This window comes from Meleagris gallopavo, chromosome 2, assembly GCF_000146605.3.
Source record: "Meleagris gallopavo isolate NT-WF06-2002-E0010 breed Aviagen turkey brand Nicholas breeding stock chromosome 2, Turkey_5.1, whole genome shotgun sequence".
In the NCBI taxonomy this organism is placed as follows: domain Eukaryota; kingdom Metazoa; phylum Chordata; class Aves; order Galliformes; family Phasianidae; genus Meleagris; species Meleagris gallopavo.
The window spans coordinates 33340866-33360567 of NC_015012.2; the positions used below are offsets into that span (position 1 = coordinate 33340866).

At 38.7% G+C, this 19702-nt stretch overlaps 1 protein-coding gene across 1 annotated transcript in view; it reads right to left on the reverse strand.

Annotated features, from left to right (window-relative positions):
* Positions 1–1844: 1844 nt before the first annotated feature.
* The window catches only part of ZFAND3 (zinc finger AN1-type containing 3), a 42741-nt gene continuing 24883 nt past the window's right edge, over positions 1845–19702 (reverse strand). The window contains exon 4 of the mRNA XM_003203931.4: positions 1845–4475. Coding sequence (XP_003203979.1) covers positions 4321–4475 — 155 coding nt within the window. The 3' untranslated portion in view covers positions 1845–4320. The remainder of the gene's footprint in view (positions 4476–19702) is intronic.

Consider the following 19702-nt stretch of genomic DNA (forward strand, 5'->3'; position numbering starts at 1 on the left):
AGTTTGTTTTCTTTGAAAAGCTGCTACCAGAGACACGTAAACCCACTGCTGCACAAGTTCACCACGTAAAACATGCACTGTGAATATTTTTCAAATTTAATCTTGTTCACTATCTTTTCCAGTGTGGTCCTTCATAAAGTCTACACAGAGGCCCTCTCATGTAAGGTTACGAGCTGCTTACACTAGAACTGTACCTTCTTACAGCAGTTCTGCCAGAGCAGCTTTCATGTTGAGCTGTTGCTTAACGCTTATGTTACTTTTGTTTTGTGAGGAGCATTATAGTCAGGTATTTGAGTGATTAAATAAGCATCTGGTGCCAATAAACACAGCTCATTTTGAATAGCGTTTCCATTTGTTTTCTACATTTAAAAGTACCCAGGAGCATACAAAATTATTTCCAGCACAAATTGGCTACCATCTCACTGTGACATTAAGGGATTACTTCATTTAGACCCTCTCTTTGCTGCTCTGCTGCTGACTGACTGCAGTAACTACAACATGACAAGGAGATTATCAATCCATTTGTCTGAGCACTTCTAACTGTGTGCATCATGCAGGCAATGCGCATGGGTGCTGTCTGTTATTGCACTGGTACAATTCTAAGGCTCTGGTATAGAACCTCTATTTTTAATGACACCATTAATATCAGTTTTTTTCCTTGGTGAGTTTTTGTACTGACACAGTCACTGTAAGTTAAAAAATATGTTCTTACAGCTCAGGGATTTTTGAACAGGTTGTAGATACTCCCAGAAGGAACCGCAATGACTGCAACATGAACGGTGCAACACAATGAGTTGAATAAAAACAGGCTGTTGTATTCAAGAGGCCAATGGATTGCAGATGTGCCAAAAGAAGTCATGCAAGACTAGAACCTATTCATCACGTTTCACGGAGTAGATAAAAGTACTTAGTATTACTTTTGGACCGCTGTAATTGCACCAGGGCTCTTCTAGGGTGCTGCCTGAGCACTACTGAAGGGCAGTTCAAGTTATCTCATTTAACAGCTACATTACTTCTAACTCAAACACGAAACCGATTCAAAACAGAAATCGGGTGCCATTAAGGACAGGCTCTGATGTCACAACCAAAACTGTCACAAGGCAATTCTTACTTTTCTTGAAAGCCTCAGCTTGCATCCAGCTATAGGTTTGGCACTTGAAAACAGGGAAGAGCTGTGTTACCCAACTTACCTTTACTATAAGACAGCCATGTTGTTCAAGAATCACACACATTTTGCTAACTGAAAGCACCACAATCATTTCTGAGGAAATAACAGGTGTACGTGCTCCAGAAACGAGGCACAATTTCAATTCCAACCAACGTTCAAATTTGTTTTAAATAATCACCTTGCTGTTCTCTCTTCCTCTTCAATACACGTTTATTAGCTTTGTGCTTCTAGCTTCTAAATGATTAAGAATCTATAGCTCTTCCTCGAGTCATCCATGAGGCGTACAGCGACTGCAGGTGCAGAAGTTGTTCAAATGCATGAGAGAACATTGAGGACATTTTAAAACTTCCACGGCAATGGCAGAGTGCACAGCCCGCACCTGACCTGCGTAGCAGCACAAACAACCTGGTCTTCTGATCTAAATTCAAAATTAAACTGACCAATACTCAGCCTACAGGAGATTGAGCCAGATTTGCATACAAACAAAATCTCTAAGTTGGAATGAAGCAAAAATACAATTCTCCCCTTTCAAAATGGCAGAAAATACCGTTTGCCTTCCACCAGCCATAAATGCAGCTCTATGTTACTGGCTTAAAGTTGGAATTTTCCCCACTAATATATTTCTTACATGAGCTTGCAGCGGATTCATAGTGCAAAACAGCCAGACCTGTTGGAATAGGCAGAAAGGAATTCAAACTTTAATCTGATTGGTTTAATTTTTTTTAGCAGGAGGAAAAAGAATAAAGTTACAAGATTCTTTTAATATTTTCACAATGTTAAACTAAAACTGAGCTCTAGGCTACATGTGTAAGTAAATCTAGAACACAAAAGGGTTAAATAAGATCTTCTTTTAAGATACAAGAACTTAAGCTTTCTTTACGCTTAACAAACTTCACAGAACAGATACTGCAAAGGAACAACCCCGTCCCCAACTTCTTTGTTTAAAGTGAACATTGTCCATAATTCACATGAACTTTTAAGTAGCGTTCTTGCGAAAGCCACCTTGAAACCATCTGTGCACTTGCAATGAGTTTGAAGAGAACATTAAGGAGGAACAAAATAGCATCTTCAGTATTAATGCAGAGAAGTCTCGTGTGTCATTCAGAATGCCCATCAAATGCTATGAATAGGGTTTTGTAGGAAAAGAAAGTGCGTATCACAGCAGCAGCTGAAATCCGTGCTTTTAGAAATTCTTCATGGCAAATGTAAATCATATCCTTGGACGGTCCCTTTCAGCAGGACCACTTCCTGAAAATGCAGCACGTTACTGAAGATTTTGCTGCTGGCTTCATACTCTTGAATAATAACTATATTAACAATAACTAAAAAAAAAATCACTTGCCGTTTGGATAGCTTGCATTTTATAGTGATGGGACACTTCTGATTTGCTTCATGGCTAACTTATGCTAATACAGTCAGATGCTGAACACGTGTGTGGAGATATGTTTAATTTTTATTTTTAAATTAGTTATCTCCTTGTTAAATGCTTCTACCAGAGTAACAACATGACTTAGCCTATGAGGAGTTAGTTACCTGTACCAAGTGGAATGGAGGATGACTCATCCATGCGTTCTCCCACAATGCTGGGGTTTTCCAAGTGACGGTTACTTCACCCCTCTGATGTTTTCTACCTGCCCAGTATTTGAAAATGAGACAAAATCTTTCCCTCCCTCAGGTTTTCTTACAGATGTACCTTATTGTTACCCTTCGCTTGGGATTAAGCTGGGTCACTTCAGTACAATCCTTTTTACTCGCGTAAGCCCTGTGTGCAGTAGGAGACGTGCTGAATATTCTTTTTGCTTTTTGTTCACAAACTGACGAGACCGGTGCCATTCAGTTCAGCTCAGTGTGACATACCGTAATACAGACCCATGGGTCTAAACAGAGCCCGAGCATTCTACTCCATGTAATGCTTTTCATATTCACTTTCTATACCGTCTTTGCAATAGATGCGGGCAGAGATGTTTGTGAGAGCGTTCGGCTGCATAGAAACAGGGCCGGTGTAACCCATGTGATTATCTCATTGACGTTCTGATGTGAGGAATACAAACTCAATCTGATACAGGGTGTTTCACTGGTTGTTCCCCAATACTGTTACTGAATTCCGTTTGCTACAAAATGTCCTTTTTTTTCCCCAATATATAAGTCTAGCTACAGAAAGTCAGTCTGTAGAATCCAGCCATGGCTACTGTGCTGTGAATTAGCCTTATTTGATCAATTATCAGATACCTGCACTTAGCAAAAGGCAAACAAGAGCCAATCAGGTTTCGGCCGGTGGGAATGGCTGCATTGCTCAAGTGTCTGTGGAATCTTCACACGACCCTCAGAATCTCTGTGGATGCCATGTAAAATGTACGCACCATTTACTGCTCTGGGATGGAGTTGGCTTTAAAGTGTGATCGTAATTTAACTGAGGAGGAAAAAAACCAAAACAAAACAAAAAAACAAACAGAAAACCCTGATAGGTTCCTTATAGTAAGATAGATATAAAAAATTTTTCATAAGAATCTCTGTCCCCCTTTCTTTTTGGCTTCCTGGGAAGAACCAGAAAGATGTTCCTACCCCAACAGAATCCCTGATGCTGGTGACACTGCCTAACTCAAAAGCCACACGCGATGAAGGCACGAGTGACCAGTCAGGTCTTCTGGGCTTAAGCAGCTGCAGTTGCTGCTCGTGGTAGTATTTCACCTCCTCAGGAATAACCAGGCATGAAGAAGTGAAAGGCTGCACATTAAACAGTTTGTCTGAAAGCCACGTGCATAGCAAACTTTTACACCAGCTTCTATACAACTATTTGTGTTAACTCTGCAGCTGGAAGGTTCCCAGCGTAAGGCTTTTAGAGTGACTCCAGCAATAACAGAAGCCTTTGGATTTTTCTCGTTTTGATTAAATCCACTAGCCATGCTCAAAAATAATGTTTCTTCATGTTTTAATTTTTATACGGTGGCTAGCAGGCACCTTAGTAACCAGCCAGAAGTCAATTTCACCCACCATCATCCCCTAAACTACAGTACCAGGACGGTTGGCTAAAGAAAGGAAACTGATTGGCTGTAGTCTGAAACTTGCCTAGTACAAGGTGTCTGGCTGACTTTGTCCTAAATAAGGCTAACATTAGTGAACTAAGAGAACAGCATTTGGTTGCAGTCTTGCACTCAGGAACATCCTTCGCCGATGCGTTGGCAAGATCTTCCTACTTTCCGATCCAGTTTCACCATTTTCATAATGGCTTCTTCACGTCCACGTCCCATGTGGTCAAATGTGCAGTCATGCTGTTCAGGAAGGCGATGTAGCATACAGAACACATAACCTACCATGGAAAGGGAGAGAGAGGAAAAAAAAATACGGGAAGTTAAGACTTGATTAAAGTGGCAGAATCTTACCCGAATCACAAGTGAAGTGGCACCTACTAAGGAACTGATCAGCTGCCAAAAATCAGTGCTGGCTTCAAGCTTCTACTTACCTTCCTTACATGGCATTAATAAATATCTGATTATTTATGGTATTTCTTGCACATTTATCAACACAGTGTCAAAGCTCAAGTCACACAAGTGGTTTTTTGCCATCCTCTCACCTTATAGGAAAAGTCCCTCACACAGTCTGAACCTGGCATGCCCAGGTGATAACAAAGCTAATGTTTTTTTTTGAAGAAAAGCACGCTCTTCACCTTCACTGAGCTCCTTTCTACTTTACGTGGAATGTCAGTTATGACACTCACGCCTACAGCAGCCCAGGTTTGGCTCCCAGCAGACATTCAAGTCAGGACTGTCAGTACTGACCGAGAGAGAGATCACTGCCTGAATGCATTCCTGTTTTCAGGAGCTCGTTGTCATGGACTGTTCCAACACTAACATGGGGGCAAACGGGCATTTGATGCAGGATCATGTTCAGGCCACATCGTTGTGTTCCGTAGATAAAAAATGTGGGTTATCATCTCTTTGTCTGAAGCTCATGTTTCTCAGCAATCCAGGAGGGCATCTCCAGCAGCCATCTCCTCCTCCTAGTCCACCAAGAAAATCAGCTTTTTGACTGACTTGGCCCAAACACTGTATAACAGCACAGACACTGTCTCAATTTTCCTATCTTTAAAATGAATGTGATATTGTGATAAGTAATACTGGAATGATCCAGCAGTAAAAAGAGTTACACAGCCACAGGGTCCACGTAGTCCACCGTATTTGAAATGAGGGATGCTACTGCCTGAGCTGAAACATTTTTCCTGAATAATGGGTACAAAGAGCATCACTTTGCCTCCCACAGAATGCTTTACGTTGCTGCCAGTCCTTGAACGCTCAAGAGATTCAAACTACAAAATGATGACATTTGACAGATGGTAACAGATAAAACTGAGTGAACGATCAAGAGTATGTGCATGTGTGTGTGTGTTTGTGTGCATGTGTGTGTGGTTCAAGTATTTCAAGCTCCTGAACCATAAGACATAATAGTAGGAGAGAACAACAGGCTGCTTTTATGTTAACATCACTGTAATGAAAACAGAAAAGGAAGAAGTACCACACACACAATTGTTCTTAAAAAATTCAAGAGAATTGACTTATCTTTGCTCATTGTTTGAATAGCACCAACTAGGAAAAGATGTGTCTGTTATCTGTGGCTGACTTTGAAACCTACTAATAGGAACAGAGCAAGAAGTTTTCTGTACTGGCACGTGGAATGCAGGAATACAGAAATGATGCAGACCGAATTGAGATATAACATCTGTCCCCTTGTGATCACTGCCTCTACTTCAATCTCAATCTGGTCACACAACACTGAGATGTGATGAATATCTTCCTCAAGGTGCCAAAAATTCAAGGTTTGATTGTTAAAATGAGAACAACCTTGGAGTACAGTTTTCATTCCATTCTTTTTTACAGAAAGCAAGGACTGAAGTTTTCCCTTCTTTATTTCTGGAAATAAGAGTTCAAGTAATGGAACCAATGTCACTGTAGATACAAGGATACATAAATAGCTGATGAGATCAGCCAAAAAAAGAAAAAAAATATCAGTCAAAGTCCATCAACTTATTTGCAATGGAAGTAACAGCAGCAGATGCAAGAAACCCTGCTTCAGCAGACTGTGCTGAAGTCATTTCAGTTCCCAGTTAGGTAAAGATTGGTTTTAAGTCCTAACGGTTTTACTGATTCTGTCCACGTGGTTAATAAGTCTATGTAGAAATGCTATCTCACATGATCTAAAAGAGATATGGAGGATGTACACAATCTTCTACACAGTTTCAACAAGTACCCTTTGGTTTGATAAAGTTTGATAAATCTAATGAAGAAATACATTTAAAAGATGATTTATCACTTTTGAACACGACCTTTCATTTGCACCATCTCTTCTCCTTCTACAAAGCCTCTTGCCTTTTGTAGACCAGTATAACTTCATGGTGTTCCTTTCGACTTCGTTCTCCCCAAGAAAATACAATCCATTCTGTACTTGTCATATCTTTATCAAACACACTTTAGTTCTTTTTAGAGCAACTGCTTTCATATAAGGCAAACCGTACTGTATACTGTATTCATTGCAGATGAAATGCACACTTTATTTCTTCTGTTCAACAACTATTTCCTTATTCTTCAACTGAATTTCTGTAACTGTCCACAAAAAATGACAGTGATTCTCGCTTTTTAATCCTCCTAATTTACAGTCTGTAAAAGTGCTTCTAATTGCAGCAACTGAAAGATCTAAACCTGTTGTTCATGTATCTATTTAAATTTGAATTGCTAACTAGAATTGATTAAGTGAAAGAATACCCCCACGTTTGGAACATTGCTAAGGACTGGTTAGCATATATCAGCTGTTCTTATTTGAGGGGGTTTATTCTTTTCAAAAAGCAATAGGAGTCCTGCAAGTCTCATTTCTGAACCAGACTTCAGAACTCCAGTCCCATTACTCCAAATGATTAAGTCACTTAAAAGACTGGAAATTTTGTTTCGATTCTTTGTTTAAGGTTTTATTTAGAATTTAAAGGACTTGAATAACACTACATGGCAGCTAGCTGAGTAACAGCAGTTCCGAAAATCTCTGTCATTAGTTCAGAGCAGATTTCTTCAATTAAATTATAACTGCAATACTCACTCTTCTCTGGTCTGGACATCAGGGGTCATTCTGCAGTCTCTATGCACACTAATGCTTGATGTAGTTTTGGAACCATCAGCTTCTTTAGCAGTTAAATTAACTGACTTGTACTGGGACATATGGCCATTACATATACTTCCACTCAGGTCCTTAAAACCAATCCAGATTTAGAGATGAAACTTTGTCTGCTGAGTAGTTTGCTTATTATGGCTATAAAGCAGAGTTGGATAAATGTGCTCTTTTGGTATATTTACTGTTGATTATTGGAACATATCAAATATAAGTTGCTTCCTTTAAAGGATTTTACTGCAGAAACGCTTCTTTTAGCACATTACAGCTAAAAGGTAAAATAAATAAACCCTCTGCTACAGAAAAGAGCATTGGAAAAAGGAATCCATCTTCCAACTGAAATAAGTTTACTGTGGTCATCAACCAAAAATAGTTCAGACTTCCACTTCGAGCATAAAAGATGTAGATCTACTAAACACAATCATACGTCTCAAAGCACTGCAGTTGTTTTCTGATATTAGAAGTAACCCATGAATCACCTATTCCTCAAACCTCTAATGCAAACATCATGGAAAAACATTATTTACTGCATCAAAATCTTACACCTCCTTTAAGTAGCCCAGAAACTACTTCGTAATCAATCAAAAATTCACTTCCATTTCATCACCAGAGCATCAGTGGCGAAAGCCATGACTGTGCTATGGCTCTGCCTGACTTGTACCACACAGGTGACTCTTCTGCACAGGACATGCTGGAACAACAACATTCAAAGAAGTCTACATTTGCACACAAGCAACTGTGAAGTTGATTTCATCATACCTGAAGAAACTGCTGAAAAAAGGTAATGTGAGATGAGAGACAACATAATCAGCTTCTATTCAAAACCAGAGAATAAAGCAGACCTAGTTCACTGTATGTATAATGAAAAATGACTGCATTTTCCTGCATTCAAGAGCAGTGATTGAACTGAAGTCTGGAATGATGGTGAGAAAAATATTTAAACAAAAACTATATTTTAACTTTTAAACTTTGCCTTCAAATTCTCAAAGTTACTACTGGAAAAATATCAGCAAAATACATGAAGCATCAGAAATAATTCAAGTAAATGGCGTAATAATTCATGACACAAAAGCCAAATTGTAACTGGGGGAGGGATCCCTGATTTTTTTCAATATTTTCTCTATGTTAACAGAATACAGTCAGGCTTTCTAGAACATGGCATAAATGCCCACTATGCAGATTACTGCTAACCATCACCAGAGTGACACAGTGCACTGCTAGGATCACTCAGGTGGGGGTATTTGGTCAGGCACCGTGTCTTTTAAATGCTGCTGGAGAACATCACACTGTTACATAAGATATAGGTAATACAATGATTCCTGTTACTCAAACAGTGTCGTAACAGAAAGGAAATTCCTTCCCTCTTCCCCCCAAAATTCTGGTCTTGATCTCACTGACGAAACATTCAGAAAACTGCTAAAGGAAAACTGTTCTTTTCCTCATTTGCAAGAACATTTTGAAAAGTGGTAGAAGTGCCAAGCAAGGTTATTAAATATTTATACAGCTTACATATTTACAGAGTGGCTTAAAAACATTTCGCAGTGTCTCTATTTGAAAGATCCCGCTGTATATTGCTGAAGTAGTTGTGTGTTCCCACAATAACCTTTTAATAACTGCCTGCTATTCACATTCTTGTTCTTGTAAGAATAGCATACAGTATGTGTTGTGCTTAATATGACAGATCCATCTACTGAAGAAAACTGAACCCCACGTGTGTAGAGGTATGTTCCTGCATTCCTAAATGCATATATATGCAGACTTCTACAAGTCTGTGTACCACACCAAGTGCAAGAACAGATTTTAACATATCATTAAAAGGTAAACATACCTTCAGGATACATTATGCAAGATGGCTAAGCCACACAGAGAAGATTAGCTCATGCAGTGATACGTGCTGCTCCAGCACTGCTCAGAATAATTGGACATCGTTCTCCAGTAGAGTGCAGTAATCTCCACAATAACATTTATGCATCTCCCCTCATCCGCTCCAACTGGAAAGGCAGCTCAGTTTGTTGCAAACTGTACTAGCAAAAAAAGCTGTTCTTAAAAACACAGGAGGGAAATCCTTGTTTTTCAACACTTGAAATTGGTAAGAAAAAAAATGTGCAAGTACAGCCACTTGCTATGAAGGCAGAGAGTCAAGACCCTGAAGACTTGTGCAATGAATACCTGAGAAAACCCCAGCTCTCTGGATCTCAGTGTAGTGCAGTTTATCCCTCCAGTATTTTGGGGGCTGTTTGAAGGAGCATTCAGCAAGAGAACAAAGTAAAGCTGTACTACAGTCTAACCTAGCAAAACTTCCAGCATTGCTTGTATGCACTGCTATTTTGTATCTCAAAAACATTCTAGCCTGTTGAGATCCCTCTACACAACTCTGTTCTTGCACGTACTCCAAATATCTTTTTTTTTCCTTTTTTTTTTTTTTTTTTTTTTTCCTGTGGGGGAATGCTCTGCATCAGCAATGTCAGCTTACATCACACAATTCACGGAACATTCTCCTTTCTTGACATTTTCTATAGAAAGCAAGCAGACCCAACAAGCTGAACAATACACTTTTGGAATTAAGCAAGCTAAGCTCTTCTCATGCTTCCTTTTCCCCAACATGCCATGGACCTCAAGTCACAGTGACGTGGCTAGGAACACTGTCATTCTTTCCTTGAGGAAAGAGCAGTACCTCTTACTGCAGTGAACATTTTTAACCAAATAGGTGTAAACTCCACAAAACACAGTTTGATGCATTCCTTCCTACCCTTTCCATTCCAAAAAGATATGATAGGAACTTAAATTGCTAAGTGCTCAAAGTGACAAGTTTCCAAATATTAATACACACAGTGCCTTAAAATGGATCTCTCAAGGCATTTCAGTTCCATGTTCCTTAGCAAATCTTCTGTGGTCTCTGCACCCTGCCTTCCACTATCTTCTGGTTTGCACATTTCATCTACAGATGATGTGCTGGGCTGATGGTTGGTTTCGATGATCTTAGAGGTCTTTTCCAACCTAAATGATTCTTGATTCCCTGACTATCAAGATGATCAGTAACTGACTCAAACACAGGAAAAGAACCAAGGTGATAAGATACCTTAAAATGTTCCTCAGTCTTGCCAATCCATCCATGGCACTGGAAGTACACCTGGGACTTGAATATGTTACTCTGTGCTGAAGTCATTATCTCAGGTTTCATGCTTAGAAGCACATCAATCTGTGACATCTGTGATGCTGAATAAACTTTTATGCCTGAGACTCGGGATGCTTATGAGGTACTGCAAATTAATTCTGTATTTCTGCCATAGAGTTTACACTTAGGAAAAAGGGGAACAAATATTTCTTTTCCTTCTTGCTCTGTTTTCTGTCTACCACAAAGAGGAGTATGTATGGGCATACATTAGAGACAAGAAAGCTATAATTGAAACAAACTGCCAAGAGAAGACACTGTATACAAAAGAAAGGTGATGTCATCATAGCCCTGTAGCAGCCACTGGACAGGTATGGCTGAAGATTCTCCAAGAATCTCCTTAGACTCCAAGGCAAAGGCCTTTATTTCCAAGTTTAGTCACGCATAACTTGTATTTCAAAGTGTATTCTGTCTCTTTTTAGACGATCATAAGCCTGAGAAGCTGCTTCAGAGAGCACAAGAGATGCAGTCTTGCACTGTGCAGACTGCAAACAAACTACCTTTTAACCCAATTTGTGCTAATTTCAAATTCAGTTTCCCATTTATCATACTTTACATCAACAGATAGATGGCCATTTTTTCCTGATACAAATTTTGGACAGAGAATTTCTATCACTTGAAGACAGAGCACATACTATTCATTTTTATTATTAACGATTTAAAAAGAGATTTTATGTAAGACACTAAGCTATTCCTTGATTCTGTAGCTACAAAGAAGATCCTAAAGAAATGGTCTGCTCTTATTTCTTTGAAGATGATTTACTTAGAGAGGAAAAAATCAGGTATGCTCTCCTAGATTCAAGTGCTGCTTCTGCACTGGTGGATACCAACTCCACAGAAGTCAGGAGCTTCTTCATGAAGAGAACTGAGGCTTCTCAGGAAATTATTTCTGGATTTTGAGGGGTCCTCAATGACTTTATGTGACAGATAGAGCGTTCCTGCTTCATAACAGTACACTACCATTAAAAAAGTTTGCTGCAGGTCTGGTCCATCCAGGCTGGATAGGGCTTTGAGCAACCTGGAGTAGAGGGAGGTGTCCCTGCCTGTAGTAGGAGGATTGGAACTACATGATCTTAAAGGTCCCTTCCAACCCAAACCATTCTGTGATTCAGGTCATAATAAATGCTGCAGGTCTCACTCAGGATTGTACCTCTGTTCCAGTGTGTGACAAAAAAAATAGTAGTGGTTAGTCTTTTATTTTTGACACAATAGATCTGTTCTATGGAACACAAGCACAGTAGAGTAACTATATTTACATATCGTTACATCAGAACTTCTTCACCCCACTAAGGATTCATTTTGTTAAGGTCATCATCTAGTAGAGACAGACTAACTGAGTAACTTAGATTCATGATAATTTCCACTGATATAACATGCAGTATTTGCTTCTGGACTACTTTATACTTTAAAAAAACAAAACAACAAAAAAAACCACCACAATCTGCCTACTCATTTCATCTTATGGGTCTCCGTCCAATATTTTTCACCATCCAAGCTGCAATCTGGAGCAGCCAGGCACAAGCAGTAGCTGTGACCCACAAGCTGACAAACCAGCTAGCATAAATGGCAAGTTGCCACTGTTGTGAAATACAATGCAACTTGATAAAAATTGTCATTATAATCATTTCTCAGTGTAACCAGACAAAATATTTTTCTCTATGAGACTTTGCCAATTGTTCAAGCTAAAAAATTGGTTTAATTTAACAAGACAATTTTCAAATAAAACATTCTGCTCCCATCAGCAGTACCAGTTAACACCACTGTACAACTAAGGGAGAGGGGAGTTTCATACAAAATTAAAAGGTTAAATCTTATGTAGGTGAAGAGCATTTCCCTTTTTTGAATAACTGTGTGACAATAATCCTGCAATGATATGTCCTGGAGGACGTAACACCACCACTGTGCTCGTGAAAGGAGCACTCAGTTCCATGCCCACGTGCCCAAGAACAAAGTGAACACAGACCCTCCCCCATCATTCCTAATTTCACAACGTCCCTTAGGATGCAGGAGAATGATTCCAAAAAAAACAGAACAGAGGCTGGGAGATATCCAGTAAGAAGGTAGAATTGTGCCTAAAAGGAATCTCACTGCCCAAGATTAGACACCTCATAAAACTGAGGGAAGCTATCTAAATAGGTGCCACTATTGTAAGTGCGAGTACTCTTATAAAACATTAATTCCATAGGCTGTACTAGCATATATGCAAATATCTGTTTCCCATGCAGAATAATGTCAGATCTTGGAGAGGAAAAAAAAGAAAAAAAGAAGGAAAAAAATAAGTGATTACTGAAAAAGGACCAACAAGTAGAGCTACCTTAACACTGTATGGGGCCTTGTGTATAGGGTTTGACATTTTCATATGAGATAGATCAGTAGTAATACTTGGTGAAGTCTGTACGCCAAGCCCATCAGAGCTAATGCGCTCATCCCAGAAACTGAAGATTTAATTAAGAGCTAAAGTGTACCCAGTAATTTAATTATAATAGCAAGCAATACTGGTGATTTAATAATGTATGTGTATCATTTTGCTTAGCTCAATGAAAATGCAAAAAAGACAGAGCTACTAATAAAGAAGTGGAATAAATAATGAATGGTTCTGTACTAACATACTGTACGTGTTGTATTAACTAAATCTTCTCCTGGATCCTTGACATATTTTGACTTCACATCATCACATGCTGAGTATGATTCCAGGTTTGAGTTTTAGTGTACTTCCTGAATGATATTATTTATGCCTTGGGCTGGAACAGCTTTCTAGAGGTTGCACCATATTGATCCAGCTTGACTGCTGGACTTATCCAAATCACTGGAGAGAAGCAGCTCTCTTGTTTTAAAACCTAGATTAAATTTATTTTAGGCCTTTATCTCCCCACTAACATTTTACTTCCAGTGCCTCTTAGACTACCCCTCCTGTTCCTCTTCTATTCCTGTACCCTCTCTTACAGCCTGTATCAAGAGTAATTCTTCTCAAAGAAAAACAGAGCTCCATTCTGAAGCTGTATTTATACCACAGAGGAATACACAGACTTGGATGGATGCACATTTCTTCTTCCCCACCTCCTCTGTTTCTTTATTTTTTTTTGAGAACACTTGCACAACAATTCCTGCTCCTGCCTGTTCAGAGCATGGCAGGCTGCCCCATGCCCCATTTATTCACCTATTTGGGCAACTCTTCAGAAAGTCTGAAACATTTAATGACTGTGAGCAGCTCTGTAGGTGAACGTTTTCATTTCATTTTGATACAAATATAGACACAATTACATAAACATATTACTTTTTTAAAAAACTCCCTTAAGAAAATTCTACACGGTAGAGATTATACTGCTCATAAACAGTTTTTCACCTCTAAAAACTTTTCCTCGGGGCCAGAAATGTTTGATATCGAGAGCTCTGACACAGACTAGTATTATTTTTACTTTTGGAAAAACTGCTATACAGTGATCTTTATCCCACAGCAATCTCCACAGTTAAGAACTCTTGCAGAGAAGTAAATAGTCCCAGTATTTGGCTTTAACATTTTCTTATACCTTAATAATGGTGAAAGGAGATCAGTGATATGTTTTCTTCCCCGCTTCCTTCTAAGAAAAGATTAGATTTTCAACAAAAAGAATCTGTGGGGCATCATTCCTTTTTACCTGCTGCATATGCTTCTTTCTTCTTTGTATGGGTACTGATAGAAGAAGAGACCTAACAAAGCACAGCAACAAAACGCTTACCTGTCCCTCACACTGTAACACCTCTGCCAGAGCTCCCTGAAAGCGATAAACTGAAAAACTCGCTGTATGAAACGCATTAAAATAAAACCTCATATTTTAAAAAGTTGGGCTTAAAAGCTCAACTGACCCATCTCAATTACATTTACTTATTAGGACTGTAGGAAGGTAACCAACAAGCTCATTAAACTCACTACTAAATCAGAAGAATCACAGAATCATAGAACTGCTCAGGTTGGAAAAGACCTTAAAGATCATCAAGTCCAACCACAATGTAACCATACTACCCAGCTCTAACAACCCTCCACTAAATCATGTCCCTGAGCACCACATCCAAATGGTTTTTAAACACATCCAGGCATGGTGACTCAACCACCTCCCCAGGGAGCCTATTCCAGTGCTTAACAACCCTTTCTGTAAAGAAGTGTTTCCTGATATCCAACCTAAACTTACCCTGGTGCAACTTGAGGCCATTTCCGCTCATCCTGTCACCTGTGAGAAGAGTTATCTGTTGTAGATCTTTAGGTAGCACGATGGGAGAAATCAGTACGCACTGTAACACGGCCCCCATTGGTTGGTTATACTGGAGGAATACACTACATACGATCTGAAAATTGTATCTACCTTATGAGCCCTGTTACAAAACAGACCATTTAAAACTGTAAATCTACAGACAGCTGAAACATACACTGAAGCCTTATTTCTGAGTCCTGTCCTTGGAACCCAGTCAGTCAGTTTCTTGCAACTGTTTTTGTAGTATTTTCAGAATACATTTTACTCAGATCCATAATAGTTAACAGCTCTTCTTCTTTATCATTTCAGTTACAGTCTTGGGGTGAAATCATAGTAAAATAAAACAAAAGCCCTTTTGTTGAGTTTGAATTTTCTTGGTAGTGGCATTTTTGTTTGTTTTTTTAAGCTAAGATGCTGGGCATTGCTGGAATGGGTGAAGCAAAAGCACTCTTTTGGAAACAAATACCCAAAGTGCACAGTTCACAAAAGACAGCCAATTATGGTACATCTTAAGTCATGGCAGCAAGTCTTGCCAGAATTACATGATGTCACCAGTTCCTAATAAGATTTGTTTTTCCTTTAGTACTAGTTATTATTGAATTGGTTGACTCAGTCTCCAGAAGCAGTGTATGTATTTAATTTTCATCAATGGAAGTACATCTGTTCCACCAATACATTGTCGTGTTTGGAGCCATTCTGCTTTGTACCAGATAAACCTTACCCTTCTGGAAAGTGAAAAGACCAGTACCATTACAAATCCTGCTACATACAAACAGGTTCCATAGAAATGGAACCAAACTTAATATTTTACCTAGTTATAAGAGAAGCGTTGTTTTCAATACATGTTGGGCTGTTTTCAAGCAGTTGTCAGAGCTTTTTTTTTTTGCTTATCTATACACGTTTCTGTTCTTCTTCCTGTTCTTTTGAAGATAATTTCTAAATTAAGTGAGTAAATGAAATCATTCCAAATTTATTCCGGCACAATCCAAGCAAGTGCCTCATCTCCTGTGTTTATGAACAAGCTGCTCTGTTACACAAGTTAAGAATCTGCAGCTGTTTGTCTTCCATTTGCTTTATTACTGGATCACAGTGAGTCTTGCTGCTACACTACCTATAACAACAGTTGAGTCTCTTCTTCATGAACACATTTTGCTTCTGATGGCCAGCAGAAGTGCTCAGTGCTTGACTTGAGCCCGTTTGTTCCCATCATCTTCCTACCCCTCTGCTTAGCAGAAAAGCAAACAGAAGTGAAGCAAAAGACACTTAAACAGTCTCAAGCGAAGAATTCTACCAGCTGGACAGCTGCACTGAGCTAAATTAAGAACAAGGATGTGGAAGAATAAGCATATCTACAAACCAAAATGTTCTTTTGTATACCTATTACCTGTGCTCATGTGTACGTCTCTATGCATATAGGCATGCATTTATATACATGAGACAAGCCAAATATCAAATTACCAAAGACTTTAAAAAAAAAGAAAAAATGGTAATACAAAAACCACCACTGAGAGTTTTATTTCCTGTCCCTACCAGGATTACAGATTTACAACATTTCTAATGCCTTCTTATGGTAGTTGGATCTCTTTTTAAAACATTAATGAGCAAATGCAAATTAAGTCCTTTGCACTGTTAATAAACTATATATTTTTGAATGCTGGCAACTGGCAAATTATCCTTAGAACCCCATCAGACTAAGTCAGGAGACATTTAGGATGAAGGATGTTCTGTAACAGACACAAGGACAGTTTGTTTTTAACGCAGCTCTTGTGCAAGATAACCATGTTCCCCACTGGTTTCTTCCCTACCTGACCTCATGGTCAGCCTTCCTTTCAGCTATTTGCTGCAAATGGAAGTTTGTAATTACCAAGTTTGTAATTCTGCTCTTCTGAGTAATCTCCCTCATGATCACTGCTCACATACAAAGGAATGTGCTGCATATCTGTGTGGACATAAATTTGAAAACCTGACATGGATTTTAGCTTCTCCTTTATCTCTTTATTTTTCTGTATGAATGAATTTGTCATTTTAGCTGACTGTGTAATGAAACACGTACAGCTTGTAATACTGTGGCCTCCTTTCTTCTCCTTTCTTTCTGTCCCCTTCACTCATCTAAGAAAAATGCACTATTTTCAGTGTTTGTATGCAGTAACCTTATATGAAACAAGTAACAAATTCTTCTGGTACAAACTGAGTTATAAACTATTCAAGCATCTTTTGATTTTCTGTGTCGGTAAGCTGCAGCTGCAGCAATCACTTCACTATTAAACATGTTAGAATTAGAAACCATTTTAGAAAGCAATCTTATCCACTTTGATCACATTCTGCTGAGACATTTCACCAACTTCTAATAGAACTTCAATATGGAATGTATTCAGGTTGCATTAAAGTCACATTCAGTGCCATCTCTGACAATCCTGGCACATCTCATACTGCAAAGATTCATACAGGCTCCCAAAACCACTCACAAGAACAACAGATATTCCTTATCAGAGATGCACACGGTCATATCAGCAGCATCTCTCTAAGGCTACCAGAAGACAGATGCACTTACTTTCCAGGGCGCATTATCTTGGCCAACTCATTGACTGCAAGAAGACAAAACTAAAACCAGTTCTGCATGGGTGGTGTCTGACTTACAGTCTGTTAGGACGCGGCCTGTAAACAGTAAATCATTCTATACAAACCCACTGGTACATTGTATTAATTTCTCTTTAATTGGTTAATTGTTGACCAGGACTGGATCTAACACGACAGATGTGAAACCCCTATAATGAGCTCCTAGAACACCCTTGTATGTCTCATGCAATTCCACCACTATTAAAGATCACTACAGACTCCCATGTTTTGGCTTTAAATAGCAAGCGATACCACAACGGGTTTCTGTTGTAAAACACTAATCCTCTGCCATGACATCAAGCAGCGTTTTCTGCTCAAATAATTTCCATGGCTCTTAATTCTACAACTCAGAATATTTTAAAAATGTGTACAGCTTTATTTAGAAGCAATATAGATCTGGAAATTAAGATAATGCCCATAAATTCATAGTGCAATCTGCAAACAGAAAAAAACTTGCTTTTCCCAAACTACATTTCCAGAAACGTGTTGGATAGCTACTGTTAGCAGCAATTTTGCTAGCTTCAAACCAAGTCTGTGATGAACACTTCCTCATCACACTGAACTGATGACTCAATTTAGCAATCAAGGATTAGATGGTTGATTTCAAACTGCTTACGCTCCCAATAGAAATGCTACAATAGAATACAAGTGTAAGAATACACTCCTTTTAGTTTCTTAATGAAAAAAATTGCCCACTAAAGCTAATATTAAATACATGCATCATCTCAATACAATCTTTATAAATGATAAGACACTGAGCCATCAAGAGCCCAACCAAAACTAGACAATATGGCTGTCTGGAAAGCAATCCTAGTGTAACTGTCATCCAGAAACAATTCATACGGAACTGTTTTTGTTCTGGTAGTGTTGATTTAAAGGTTACTCAGTCAGAGAGACACAAAATGAGAATTCATTTTAAAATCTCTTTCTCACTGAAGCTTGCAAAGTGCATCAGCAATTAACAATTCCTATCACTTCTCCTAGTTCCCTATGTGAAAAGGCTCAGAACTCGTCTTACAAATTGCTCTTTTGAAGATCAAAGGGAAGCTGAATTTGTCTATGTGTGCTCTAGATGAGGTGGTAATTTACTGGAACTTTCAGAGAAGGCTTGGCAGCACGCTCGTTTGACAGCTCCGGGGCACAGGATTCAGGGGAGCTCTGTGACTCTTCCCTTCTGAGTTCCTTCCTTGCCTTTAATTGGCACCTCATTAGAAATTAATGAAAATGACATCCTCTGTTCTTCCTGCTCTAGGCACAGAACACTACAAAAAGGCCTATCACAATTCATAACACATTCAATTTATATAGCAATAGCTCTTAAGCATTATTTATGAGATGTGAATTTCTTGTCAGCAGTTAATAACTTGTACAAAGTGGATGCAGAATGAAAGGAGTTCTTCCAAGTATGCATGCATGAAAATAAACAAATTTTTCTACAGTTGAAAAATGTTGAGTTTGAATTTAAAGTACCCTTATTGGAACATCCTTCTCAGTAGTAAATTGTTTTTCTTCAAGGCAAAGCCTTGCAGCTCTGTCAAATCTGTCTAAAATTTCATGTAGTGTCAAGGGAACAAGTTGAACAGTATCAGCTCTCTCTGGACAGATCTTACAAGAGATGGTAGAATCAACACTGCAGCTTCCCAAAGATCTCAGAACCAGGTGTTAAGCTTTAGGTGTATACTCTCTCTGCCACATTTTTTAAGGTTTGTGCCCAGTTGGACAGGACAAGGCAGGTCTTATTTTATAAAGATTAAAAGCAATGGATGTACTTTTAGAAGTTGCTTTCAATCTCAGTGCTCTTACCTAGCTCCAGTTTTAGAATGAAGGCAAAATTAATGATGTGACATGTAAAATAATATGTCATCTTCTAGCCAGTTCTTCCCAAACTTGCAAAACTCTCTTGCTTCCAACATTAGGGGAGATTTTTCTGCCAAAAGGTACCTGGAAACACCCTCATTCATTTGGATATGGAGTGACAGGAGTAGACAAAGGGTAGAAACTCCCTAAGTCTGAGCAGAAAGAACCATACCAAACTGTCACTGATAGTGCTGAATTTCTTCAGTTGGATAAATATATACCTTACTGGATACTTCAAAGTATCCCAACACATTATTTCCATAATAAAAATGTCATTATAGCCACTGATTTCATGTTTGGTGGCTGCAGAGATAATGTATTAAGTTCTACAGCAGTGCTCCAATATTTGAAATGAAGCCTGTCTCATGTCCAGAAGAGTATACAGCAGATACTGAAGACATAGAATTTTTTCAGTTTTCTATTATCTCATTTGTTATTACTTATTCAAAACACAGTTTGTTATTTCAGTGTTTGTAACCAGCTTAACCAATCCTTTCTTTTCTCACTGAAGCTCAG